General features: G+C 35.9%; 1 protein-coding gene across 11 annotated transcripts in view; it reads right to left on the bottom strand.

The window, feature by feature from the left end:
* PTPRD (protein tyrosine phosphatase receptor type D) overlaps positions 1-14,314 on the bottom strand; it is a 523,599-nt gene that overhangs the window by 121,432 nt on the left and 387,853 nt on the right. For all 11 annotated transcript variants that reach the window (XM_047767649.1, XM_047767654.1, XM_047767651.1 and 8 more), the window contains one exon: positions 7,071-7,183. In XM_047767649.1, the coding sequence (XP_047623605.1) occupies positions 7,071-7,183 (113 nt within the window). The remainder of the gene's footprint in view (positions 1-7,070; positions 7,184-14,314) is intronic.

Raw genomic sequence — 14,314 nt, 5'->3', positions numbered from 1 at the left:
GAACTCCCTAATTTCATTCTTCTACATGTAGCTGCCCAGTATTCCCAGCACCACTTATTGAAGAGGCTCTTTTTTCTGCATTATATATTCTTGCCTCCTTTATTGTAGATTAATTGACCATGGGTATGTGTCTTTATTTCTGGACTTTCTATTCTGTTCTTCTGATCTTTATTTCTGTTTTTGTGTCAGTACCATATTGTTCTGATCAATACAGCTTTGTAGTATAGTCTGAAGTCAGGGAGCCTGATTCCTCCAGCTCTATTTTTCTTTCTCAAGATTCGTCTGGCTATTTGGGGTTTTTGTTTTTCCATACACATTTAAAAAAAAAATTGTGCTAGTTCTGTGAGAAATGCCACTGGTAATTTGATAGGGATTGCACTGAATCTGTAGATTGCCTTGGGGTAGTATAATAATTTTGACAATTTTGATTTTTTTTTCAATCCAAGAGTATGGTATTTCTTTTCATCTGTTTGTAGCATCTTTGATTTCCTTCATCAGTGTCTTATAGCATTCAGAGTATAGGTCTTTTGCCTCCTTAGGTAGGTTTATTGCTAGGATTTTTTTCTCGTTGATGTGATGGGAAATGGAACTGTTTCCTTAATTTCTCTCTCTGTTTCATGTTAGTGTATATGAATGCAAGAGATTCCTGTGTATTAATTCCATAATCTGAAAATTTATCAAGTTGATTGTGAAGGTCTGGCAGTTTTCTACTAGCATCTTCAGGATTTTTTATGTACAGCATCATGTCATGTGCAAACAATGACAGTTTCACTTATTTTCCAATTTAGATTTATTTCTTTTTCTACTCTGATTGCTGTGGCTAGGACTTCCAAAGTTATGTTGACTAGAAGTGGCAAGAGTGGACATCTTTATTTTTTTCCTAGTCAGAGCAGAAATGCATTTAGCTTTTCACCCTTGAGAATGACGTTAGCTAGGGGTTGTCATATATGGTTTTTATTATGTTGAGGTAGGTCCTCTCTATGCCCATGTTCTGCAGAGTTTCTTTCTGAATCTATTGAAATGAGAATATGGTTTTTATTCTTCACTTTGTTAATGTGGTGAATCACATACCTGATTTGTAGATACTGAATAATTCTTGCATCACTGGGATAAATCTCACTTGATCATGGTGTATGATCTTTTTCAAGTATTGTTGATTTGGTTTACTAATATTTTGTTGATGATTTTGCCTTCTATATTCATCAGGATATGGGTTTATAAGTTTCTTTATTTGTTGTGTCTTTGGTTTTGGTGTCAGAGTGAGGGTGGCCTCGCTTAATGAGCTTGGGAGTATTCCTTCCTCTCTGATTTCCTGGCAGAGTATCAGAAAGATAGGTGTTAACTCTTCTCTAAATGTTTGATAGAATTCACCTGTAAAGCCATTTGGTCCTAGACTTTTTTTTTTTTTGTGGAAGCTTTTCAATAACACTGTCAATTTCAATAGTTGTAATTTGTCTATTCACTTTTTCTTCCTGATTCAATCTTGGAAGGTTGTTCCTTTCTAACAATTTTTCCATTTCTTCTAGGCTATTTTATTGGCATATAGTTGCTTGAAGTAGTCTCTTATTAGTCTTTGTATTTCACTGGTGTTCACCGTAATTTATCCTTTTTCATTTCTAATTTTATTGATTTGAGCCCTCTGTGTGTGTGTGTGTGTGTGTGTGCGTGCGTGTGTGTGATGAATCTGGCTAAAGGTTTTTAAATTATGTTTATCTTTTCAAAGAACAAGCTTTTAGTTTCATTGGTCTTTTCTACTGTTTTCTTCATCTCTATCTCATGTATTTCTGCTCTGATCTTTATGATTTCTCCTACTAACTTTGGATTTTGTTCTTCTTTCTCTAGTTGCTTTACGTATAAGGTTAGATTGTTTACTTGGGAATTTTCTTGTTTCCTGAGGTGAGATTGGCTTGCTATCATCTTCCCTCTGAGGACTACTTTTGCTGCATCCTATAGGTTTTGGATCATTGTCTCTTTGTTGTCATTTGTCGCTAGGCCTTTTTTAATTTTCTCAGTGATCTGTTGGTTGTTTAGTTGAACATTTTTAGCATCCATGTGTTTGTTTTTTGCATATTTTTTTCTTGTGTTTGATTTCTCTTCTCAAAGTTTTGTGGTCAGAAAAAATGCTTCATATGATTTAAATTTTCTTACATTTGCTGGGGCTTTATTTATGGCCCAATATATGATCTATCCTAGAGAATGTTTCATAGGCATTTCAGAAGAAAGCATATTCTGCTGGTTTCAGATGAAATATTCTATAAGTATCAATTAAGTCTATTTAATGCCTGTATTTCTGTGTTGATTTTCTGTCTGATGAACAGTCCGTTGCTGAAAGTGGGGTGTTAAAGTACCCTACTATTATTGTGTTATTGTTGATTTCTCCTTTTATGACTGTTAGCAGTTACCTTTTATATTGAGGTCTTTCTGTGTTGGGTGGATACACACACATACACAACTGTTACAGCTTTTTCTTGGATTAGTCTATTAATCATTAGCCTATTTTGTCTTATATGAGTATTGGTACTCCAGCTTTTTCGATTTCCATTTTCAGAGAGTATCTTTTTCTATTCCCTCACTTTTAGTCTGACTGTGCCCCCAGATCTGAAGTGGGTCTATGTCTTTTGGCTGGAATATAGCATATTTACATTCAAAGTAATTACATAAGATGATTAACAAATTTTTAAATTATTTTTAAGTGTAGTTCATTTACAATGTTGTGTTAATTTTTGCTGTAGAGCAAAGTTGACTGTCATATATATGTAGATATATATTTTTTGTTTTAATATTCCTTTCTATCATAGTTTATCTCAGGATATTGAATAGAGACTCCTGTGCTATACATTAGAACCTTTTTGTTTAACCCTTCTATATGTAATAGTTTGCATTTACTAACACCAAACTCCTCCTCTATCCTTCCCCACTACCCTTTGGCAACCTCAAGTATGCTCTCTGTGTCCATGGATCTATTTGTTTTATAGATAAGTTCATTTGTGCCACATTTTAGATTCCATACATAAGTGATATCATTTGGTGTTTGTCTTTTTCTGACTTACTTCACTTAGTATGATAATCTCTAGTTACATCCATGTTACTGCAAATTGCATTATTTTGTTCTTTTTATGACTGAGTAGTATTCCATTGTATATACGTACCACATCTTCTTAATCCATTCCTCTGTTAATGGACATTTGTTTTCATGTTTTGGCTATTGTGAATAGTGCTGCTATGAGTATAGGGGTTCATAAGTATTTTTCAATTATAGTTTTATCTGGATATGTGCCCAGGAGTGGGATTGCTGTGTTATATGGTAATCCTACTTTTAACTGTTTTGGCAGTCTCCATATTGTTTTATGTACCACTATGTTTGTACACAGTGGCTATACCAATGTAAATTCCCACCAACAGTGTAGCAGGGTTCCCTTTTCTCCATACCCTCTCCAGTATTTATTATTTGTATACTTTTTAATGATGGCAATTCTGGTGTGAGATAGAATCTCATTGTAGTTTAGATTTGCATTTCTCTAATAATTAATAATGTTGAGCATACAAGATGACTTTTTAATGGCCACACTCACAGCATAAGGAAGTTTCCAGGCCAGAAACTGAATCTGGGCCATAGCTGTGACATATGCCCAAAGTGTAGCAATGCTGGATCTTTTAACCCACTGCACTGAGCCAAAAATTGAACCCATATATCCATAGCAACCCAAGCTACTACAGTGTATTCTTAATCCACTGCACCATAGTGAGAAATCCAACAAGATGATGTTTTTTAAAGGAAAGAAGGACTAACTAGAGTTCCTGTCATGGCTCAGCAGTTAGCAAACTCGACTAGCATCCATGAGGCTGTGGGTTCAATTCTTGGCCTCACTCAGTGGGTTAAGGATCTGGCATTGCCGTGAGCTGTGGCGTAGGTCACAGATGCCACTCAGATCCTGTGTTTCTGTGGCTGTGGTGTAGGCCAGTGGCTACAGTTCTGATTGGACCCCCTAGCCTGGGAACCTCCATACGACAAAGGTGTGGCCCTAAAAAGAAAAACAAAAACAAAAACAAAAACAACAAAAAAAGAAAATAGGACTAAGAATCAGTGAACTAAGCAGTCTGCTTCCTTTCGTTTCCAAAAGACCTACTGAATTTCATATGGTAATGTTAGTTTTACATTTTATCATCCATGACAGACCCATCAGAAGTGGACATCAATACACTTTCATGAACAAGTTTTGTGTTAAGGCTTGGTTATATAAATCACAGGTTTCTGATTTCACTGAAAATAATGGATTGCTAATCCCCTACTTATGTATGCTGTTAATAAACACTGTCAAATTGTATAATGGTTGTAGATAATTATATACTCAAAGGTATCATGTATATAAAAACACATTTCAGAAAGTGAAAGTGCATGGTTAATATCTAAAAAACAAAATTAATAAAAATCATTTCTTGTTTAACACCTAAGAAAGGTGTTTTAGAGTAAAAAGATAATTTTATTTTATCATCCAGGAAAGGCTTTGATTATTTGTGAATCAATGAGGAGGAAAAGCACAATAAGGTTACTTGGTTAACAATCTATAACTTCTTCTGCTCCTATCCTATTGGCAAGGATTAAGGTAATTCATTGCCATTGGCTGGAATCTATATTAGCTGAATCAAACTAACATTCTATGAGTTTCACATTAACAGCTGCATCTATGTTCTTCATAAACTGGTCAAATTTTCAGGACAGCAAGCTACATCATAGAGCTTGGGAGGCACTTAGACTTTTTCAACAAATCAAGCGTAAGAAGACTGCTTACCTGAGCTGAAAAGCACAGCATATGAACATGTGTGCTAGGATCCTGGGACAATTTCTCCTGTTTTATTCTCTTCCTCTACTCAAATGATCTCTTCTTTTTATACTCAGTTCACTTTATTCCATTATTCATTTGAGGTGATGTCTAATCTTAGTTAAATGATACCTTCTTACCTATGTAAGCTCCCATTTTAATTTGGTAAAGCCATTGGTGATAAAATATCATTTCATTTGTAGTCTTCATTCTCTTTTCCAGTGACTTAGATGGAATTTAGCACATTCTCTGCATAAATGGGTCTAATATTCTCACATATATTGGGAAAATTAGATTCTTAATAGAATTCTTGGATTTTGCCATATTTGCACAACTACCCATAAAACTGAGAAAAATTTGAACATGGATATGTCTTGGTTGAAGGAATTTATATTTTCTTGCTTGTACCTACCAGCACTCTGCTAACAATGCTTTCTACACAATTACCATTCACATGTTTATGCCTGGAAACTTTCTCTGTTGGTGCTAGAGGTAGTGGGGTATAGCCTTCCCATTGGCTGTCTTGTTTTAGGGTAACCTTCTCCTTTGCACTCAACCCTATACTACTGTCTACTAGGAGGCCAAGGTTGTTTTCAACAAATTCCCTTTACTTAGAAGCCAAAGGAGGCGGGTGTAGTGCCAAGTAGTAAAGCGCTGAGAAATAGAATTATTTTCTCCATTTCTATAATGTGCTGCTCTTGTAAAATGTGATAGTGCCACATATGCGAGGAATCATGTAGCAGATAATTTCTTGGGCTTTCAGCACCTCTGCACATTGTTCAGCCAAAGTGAAAAAGCACATAAAGTTTGGGGTCCATTATTAAGAAGATGTTTATAGCCTAAAGTAGTCAATAGTACACTACTATTTCAAAAAAAGTGCTGACCTGGGAAGGTTTACTACTCAGTCCATATCAAATTGCCTTATTGGAGCACCAAGAGGGTGATTCAACAGGGAGCATCTTAGGGACTACAGTGATCCTGGAGGTCCGTACACACTTGTTCAGTCATGGCGTACATACCCATAGTCTACTTTTATCAGTCCTTTAAATAAATTTCCATACAGACTTTTGGCCACATGAAAGTTTGGTACTGACAAAGGTATACCTTTGCTTTTTTAAAAAACAAACTCCTCTGAGATAGGATTTTACAAAAAACGACTGACTTCTATGATGACCTGTAGAGGTACATTGAAAATGTCAGGCATTTCTTTTGACTGAATAGTTACTATGACATATCTACATGTAAAAGAATAAATATGCTAAATACAACACACTGTATATTTTCAATTCAAAGCAATTCATTGCAAATGCATAGTTTAATAAATCTCTGGTGTACCATATTGTGAGTTAGAATATCCATTTGACACACAAAAAACTTGCCAACAATTTTGGGTACAACACTACAATCAAAATTTAATCAGACTTCTTAGATCAGCTCTATAACTTTGTCCATTATCACTATGTTTTACGACAGTGCCACTCAGTTTGATGTTTTTCGCTCTCTCTACCATTCATTATTTGCCATTCATTTGGCATAAACTGGATTTAGGTGAAAGAAAGCAAAACAGAGCTTTGAATTAACAACACTGTACAAAATGCCCCTCAGCAAGAATAATATTTTTTTCCTCTGTTGAAGCACTTAATGTTCTTTAAGAACAAGCATATTTTTCTTATCCTCAGTCACTTTGTGAGACTCCACAGTAAGAAACGTAAATTGTATTGAGATTTACTATAGGTAATATTTAAAAAGATAACATTTTGTACCATTTTGTTTCTCTCCCTCCCCCCACTTCATAGTAACACAGACACAAATTATGAGGGAAATGCAGAAAAAAAATATCTTTCCCAATAGGATGAATGAGGTAACATCCATCCCTCCATCCATTTATTCATTCTCGGTATAAAATGAGAAACTGAATTCTTTCCAGATAGGTGTCATTGAAAATAACAAATGGTGCTAAGCTCATAAGAAATGGTAGATATTCTTTTAAGACTAGAGTTTTCCAAAATGTAAAGGAAAATTACTTTTTTTTCCTTTCCACCCCACCTCAAGATTTGTACAAAGAATTGTACTTTCCTGAAACTTTCTTTTAAGACACATGTTTTGGCAAGTCTCGATAGTAAAATAAAAGAGGAGGACAAACAATTGTTCAAAATAAAGTGATATATTGACCTCTCAAGGCAATATCAATGGGGCTACAAAACTTTAAGTAAACATTGTGTTACGGACAAGATGAGTCATGCCTCTTACCTGGTGTTTGAAAATTAAGGCGTCTCAGTTCTACTGGGTCTGTTGGATGGTGTGAAGGGACCTCCTTACTGTTTGGTATGCTGCTCTTTCTAGAGTCGGACTCTGCCCTCTTCCTATAGGGAGAGAATAACATTTAAGAATAAGATCACACAAAAAATGGGAACAGATTAAAAAAGCAAAGAATTATGCTCTTCCCCCAGTTTTCAGTTTTAAAACTTTTTGACCTTTGTGACTTTGTTCAGGCTACTTTTTTCTCTCTTGGCCTACAGTATTTCCTCAGGATTGAGATTTTTAAGTGGATTATCTCAGAGTCCTCTTTCAGCTCTACAATTAAATAATTCAGTGACTCTGGCTTTAGGTTAAGGAAGTTTTGGTGAGATACCTTTGGAAACTTCTTCAGCTTTTCTCTCTTATGCACTAGTTATATTTGTGAGGAACAGAAGAGAGTAACCCTAGTAACCAATGCTAAAATTGTGGTTGCCATGGGAAAAAACAACAAAACAAAACAAAACAAAAAAAACTCAGAAACTACTGGCCCTCAGGCTGAACAGCTAAATCTTCCCCTTTCAAAGATACATGACTGGTGACTACAAAGTGGACCTGCAATGGATTTTCCTATAAGGTAGATAAATACAGTAAGTACATATCTAAGATTCCAAGTTAGCCTAATACCTTGAAGGAGAATCAGGACAACACAAAATCAGCATCCTCTTTCTCTTTTAGCTGTTTCTGGTGTCAAGCTAATTGTGATTAATATTTTCTTAATGAAAGTCAATCACAGGACAGAGAAAAACTAACTTCATTTAGAAGGTAGTCCCATTCTCCTGATGATCATTTAAAGTGTATGAAACATTAACAGTGCCTTATCATTAGTAATTCTTCATACAATTAATTTTATTTTTGTTTTAATTGCTATGTGTTAGTTCTATGAAATCTTTGCTTCAGGTGTCATAATATGATGTCAACAAATCTCCATGCAAGAAATGCCATGTTTTTTCATAAGATTTCATTATCCATTTTTTTTTCTAAATGCAAATAATCACAGAGTGCTACCTAGCTATTTATTAAAGGTTGAATTAGATTAAAAACCCACTTAACAAATAGAGGCCTTTTTAAACAGTGTTTTATTGCAAATCCAGATCCCAGCAATCTCCTGGCTGGAGAAATAATCCTAGCATCTCACCTCTGCTCAAAGCAAAGGCATTCTTATTTGGGGGGAGGGTACAGCAATGTTCAGGACCTCTTTCTCATCTTGATCTGACTGCGTGACAGCTTATTATTAGTGTTGCTGTGGCAATGGGCTCTCATTCAGTGCCACCCAAGTGGCTCCATAGTTAGCCAGAGGGCTCCTGTTAAACAGCCTTTCTCTCCATCCCTGCTCATCTGTATAGAATAAAACCAGTCAGAGGATGAAGGGAAGATTGATGCAAAGGGAAAGTACACTTGATTTGCTCAAGAGCGGTGCCTTCGGCAAAACATCCTTGGTGGAATGAATTTTGGGGGTGAGTTCTGTTCGACAGCTTGCTCTCTCGTAACCTTGGATTAACCTATCTCAGGATTTCCTGTTTCCACCTATAAGTGTCAGATATAGCCTTAGGACAGAATGTACTGCCAAACTACCCTACCAATCACAGGAAAGCACTGAACTGGAGGCATGCCAAAGATACTGGAGTGGAAAATGCAAAGTAAAGGAAAAGAAGAGATGGAGGGCTGAAGAGAAAAATATGAGAAGGACGAGAAAAGAAACTTAAAAGATCATGGGAAATAAGGGCATGGTCACAACTTTTAGTGTAGAGAATGTCTCTGTGTTGATGCTGTAAGTATTTGCTCCAGGTATTTTACTAACAAAAATGCAGACTCTAAATAGGTTAATGAAATACCACTGAGTGTGGCCAATCAATCCTATGTGTAACCAACATATGGCTGCTCTTCTCACAGCAAGGAACCCCAGTGGTCCTTCTCAGGTTTTGGTCCTTTACCACAATTTGGCACCAATTTATTTCTTTACTGATGGGCCAGATTCAATGACTAAAGCTTGGATGTTTATTCCTTTCAAAAAGGCTCTATGGTCTTTCTTGGAGGTTTATAAGCAGCACATGCAGAAATATCTGGGGAAGGAAACTTTACCTTCGCAGGTAGTGTGGGACATCCTCCTCCTTTTTCACTGAGGCCAGATTTAGTGACAATGAGATGGAGGGAAAGAGAAATAATAATCTCTAGCTTGGGGTTAACAGATGCAAACTATGGCATTTGGAGTGGATAAGCAATGAGGTCTTCCTATATAGCACAGGGAACTACATCTAGTCACATGTGATAGAACATGATGGAGGATAATGTAAAAAAAAGAATGTACATATATGTGTGTGTGTGTGACTGGGTCACTTTGCTGTACAATGGAAAATTGACACAGCACTGTAAGCCAACTATAATGGAAAAAATAAAAATCATTAAAAAATAATAATCTCTAAATTTAGTCAGTTTCTCTGGTGCCAAGGAAGTTGCTCAGTTAGTCTTAGAAAACCCAGAGCATGGGGCTAGTATTACAATTCATACTCGTAATAGATGGGTGGTATGTCCTGACATTTAAAAATGAACTTCTCCCTCACTTAATCTGTTCAAATAATCTCCAAGGAACCAGACTCCAAAAATCCTAGCTGTTAAAATTTTGTTTTGCTCCGTTTAGCTTTGATGATCACAACATGGGTAATTCTGGCTGCCCACACTCTTATCATATTGTTTTAAAACAGAAATGTGCTAAAATGGTTATTTTCCAGCAAAGAATTTCTAAGAAACATTTGCAAGATGAAGTGCTTGATCATCATCAGTAACACTGGTCATCTTTTAAAAAATTGAATTTATTGTTGCAAAGTATTAAGTGGCATGTAATGGTCTAAATCAGGCTCAGATGAACATAGAAGTAATATATTTTTTTATCCTAAGTTTTCAGAGGAGTCAGTATTATTCTCATTTTTTCACCTTGGAAAAAAAACAAAAAGCAAAAAACAAATAGTGACTAGAAACAGATTCTGAATTTTTATATTGCTATTTTTTGTATCTATTAGGGTTAGAAAGCCCTAGGATAAGTTTATTTTTCACAGTGACAACTATTTACAGTGTGCAGAAGTTACATGGGTGAAAAGGAAATAGAAGATCACATATTTCAGATATCATGCTAACAGTATAAAAATGTTTGTTTCTGATGTGAATCATGTACAACAAAAAGTGCTACTCCATAGTCTAAGTGGAGTTTTATATTTTCACCTGGCTTTCATGTACAGGTAAAATGGAGAGCAAAGGAGAGATAGATTGTGTGGAAGATCATACCTATTTAATTGGAACAAAGATATTCACACATATGGATATAGGCTTCAAAGAAGTGAATTCCAAAACTGAACGATTTTTACATCAAGAATGTAACCCCAATCCTGCCACTACTGGTGTGCAGCTCCTTGGGTAAGTCAACTACAGAGCGTCTCAGTTTCTTCACTTAGGAAATGGAGGGTTAGAAGATGATATCTAAGTTTTGGCTCAACTCTTATCTTAATAGAACAAGAAATTGTAAAATGTGGACAGTGATGAAATCAAGAAACGTGGACAGTGTTACAATAATCGACCAAAGGTAGATCTCTGAGTGTATTAAGTGGGTTCAAAATGTTTTGTTACCTTTTGGCTAAAAAACTATTTTTTCATGTGTGTTTTTGCTGGATTAATGGCAAGCACACTTTCTCGGAGGTAGTCAGTTTCCTGTCAGTGAAAATGTTGGGTAGCTTGCTGACCAGCGTTAAGTGATTTTAGGGACAATAATATAGCACTGACTCTCAAGCTGTAGTACGCATCCCAATCAGGACAATAATACAGCAGTGACTCTCAAGCTATAGTGTGCATCAGAATCAGCTAGGAGACCTTGTTAAATCACAGGCTGCTGGACCAATTCCCAGAGGTTCTGAATCAGTAGGTCTGAAGTTGGGTGGCCAAGAATTTGTATTTCTGTCATGTTCCTAGGTGATGGCTAGTGCTACTGGAACTACAGGAGTTCAGTATTGGGAAGAAGGCAGGTTAGATGAACATTAAGATCTTTTTTTTTGGGGGGGGGGTTAATTTTAATCAGGAATTCATGTCTAGCCATATGGATAGATGGATGGGTACGAGTTAGAAATCTGAAGGTTAGCTTACACTGAGCAATAAATAACCAACAAGTATGGGTATTACTGCTGTTATTCAAGGCTGGAAGACATACAAAATAATTTGGAATTAGTGAAAACTTATATTTAAGGCACTGCCATCAATATTAGCAGGGTGTGAAGTATGCTATGTCTTGAGATCAAATGGTCAGTAAAAACAAACAAAACAAAACAAAATTGGCTTACATTAACACATACAAATGCTCATTTAACCTTAACTGCAGACAAAACTCAAAGACGGGTTTTACTACCTTCTAAATTTAGCTTTAAATAATCTATCTGATCTTCATATTTAAACAGACTAGTTCCCCATGAATCATTTTAATATCAAAATGTCCATCTTCCCCTTGCCAGTTTCATCATTTGCATCGAGCCTCCACCCTCAGCCCCTACAGAGTCTACCCGTATCTTTTTTTTTTTTTTTTAACTAAGCATTAAAGGGGTTTGTTCTCTATTCCTCACCTGTCAGGTTTACTGCTCCATTTTAATGCAGCAAAAAAAGAAAAAGAAAGGCTAAATGTTAGTTGGCCAATGGTAACAAGAGTAACCATGACAACCAAGATTTAACAGTGCTCATAATCAGGGACATAGAACTGACACACATTAGAAAATGACAGCATATCAAGATATTTAAAGGCCTCTAATCATGAAGCAAATGGAGGACATGAGCATAGATGGCTAAGTAATGCATTTCTTTGTGTGTGTTAATGTTGGATTCACTTTTATTCATCAACCTACAACACACTGCCATTATTAATTATATCTCAGTAAGTGTTTGATAGTAGAGATATAATTTGATTTTTACAAAACATGCCACGAGAAAACTACTCATGTACTTAATGAGACTATAACATTACCCCATATAAGAAATTTAGTTCATTTAAAATAGACTTCAGTTAAGAGGTACATGATTGCTTTAATGATATAAAATACCTGCAAATTGCACTGACCTGCACAAAATTTTGCACAATTGTAGTAATACACCATAACGTAATAAGGTGGCAGAAATAATTTCTTCAAACACCTTTTGACAAGCTGATCGTAAAATCTTTCTTTCCAATAAAATATTAAATATATTTTCAGTTACTCATCTTTATAAATCTACAGAGCATGACCCATCTATACAGCTGTACTAATGCAGAGAAGTATTTTATTACCAGCCCGACAGGACAGATATTTTCCTAGTCAAAGAGGCACTGCTCCCTGTGAACATTTCCAGCTCATTCTCATAGACACTTGCACCTGTGATATGTGGATTAACCATATTTTTTATGTATAGAATATACCCAAAAAGAAGTCTAAATAATCTTCATGTTGAGGCAAATTGCAAAGATTTAGTGAGCTCTCATTTGCAAAAATATACAGGTCTACCTCACTGCCAGTGAAACATACCCCCGCATTGGTAGAGTATCTGGCTTTAAGGTAAGTCAGTCCATCTCCTTTCAAAAACACAAAAGTCCACATCTAAATTATACAAACACACACATACAAAGTGGATAATGAAAATGGCATGTAATATAGTTTTACTTTTATTTGTAAAGTGATTTACCTGGTTGTGCCAGTTTTTTTTTTTTTAAAGCCTACATATATGTTTCTAACTTGTTCATTTTAATCAATGAGATCATCAATGAATTAGTTGTAGAAAAATCTATTCCTCTGGATGGAAGAGAAATGCTTAGTGAATTGCCAGTTTTGTATATGAAAAAGCTGTTGACTATTAGGGTGAACAGTGCATAGTGTGGGAGTCATTCCCCTTGTCACAGAAATGTCAACCTCACCACACACATGTGTACAGATTTGGTGCAGCTATCTAAATTTGAAGTCTTTTGAAAGTGGTGTATTTAAATTATTGCCTGCGGATTTTATTACAGCTCTTGACATTCAAGATGAGGGTGACAGTGATGGAGTAAACAAGAGTAGGGAAATGAGTTTGCTTAACATTATTGGACTTGTATAAATTTGATTATTCAATATTCCCTGTGCCATGCACTCTTCTTGGCACAAGAAATACAATCAGGAATAATAGAGTCCTTAACCTACAGGTTAATAGGAGCAGAAAGCCAAGAAAATGGAAATGACACTAAAGCAGCAGGTTCTACAATACAGAGGAGCAGAATGTGTCTTAACAGCACAGAGAAAGGGACCCTGAGGCAGCCTGAACTGGTAGAAGAGGACACAGGGTGGAGGACACTCAGAAAGGCTTTCATATGGTGAGTGGATCCTAGCTTACTTCTAAAGGGTGAGTTAAGGCTGGCCAGGTCAAGGTGGGTGGGGGGAGTGATTTGTAGAGTGAAGAGAAAGGCTTTTTAGGCTTAGGGAAGGACCTACTCAAAGGCTAGAGGACACGGTCAATCAGCACTACCGAGTGCAATTAGGTGTGGCAGCATATTTCTTCACAGCAGCTCAAAATATTCAGGAATGTATTTCTCTCTTGGATGAGACCTTGGAAAGATACATAGGACTGATAAAAACAGAGAAGACTAAAGAAGCAGAGCCCACAGAGAGAGCCAGTGCTGGATGTGAGTAAAGGTAAAAATGCTGAGGTATATATTTTAGCCACATCTACCTCATGGTCTTCAGGCACACACCTTGGGTTGAGATGGAAATTATTTACCCTCTATACTTCCATGAACATTAAGAACGCAATTCAGTCTAGACCATGCCTTAGCTCTTTCCCACCTCCTTATCCATATTTTTTTTCTTCCAAAGACATCATAAATATTTCTCATCCATCCTGAAATGGTTTTCAAAGAGTCAGGTTAACACTTTATTTTAAATATTATTTTCTATAGAAATAATTCCTGGACAGTTTTAGAAATAATGACTGCAAAGCCTTACATATATAACAGGTGTGTAGGGTAGATGAACATCTAAGAGCATTCATTTGCTTTATGAATTCTTTTTTCTTTGTGGGGACATACAGATGAAAGGCATGGAATCATTTGGAAAACATACTCACATATTGGAGGCAGAAATAATATAGTGTTACTTCTATTTTTTTTCAGTTTTTCAGGTTATAGAATATTGTTATATAAAAAAGCTACATGCTTATTTTATAATCAA

Source organism: Phacochoerus africanus, chromosome 2, assembly GCF_016906955.1.
Source record: "Phacochoerus africanus isolate WHEZ1 chromosome 2, ROS_Pafr_v1, whole genome shotgun sequence".
NCBI classification, from domain to species: Eukaryota; Metazoa; Chordata; class Mammalia; order Artiodactyla; family Suidae; genus Phacochoerus; species Phacochoerus africanus.
The sequence above is the reverse complement of the archived record's forward strand: the minus strand, read 5'-3'. Positions and strand labels throughout refer to the sequence as shown.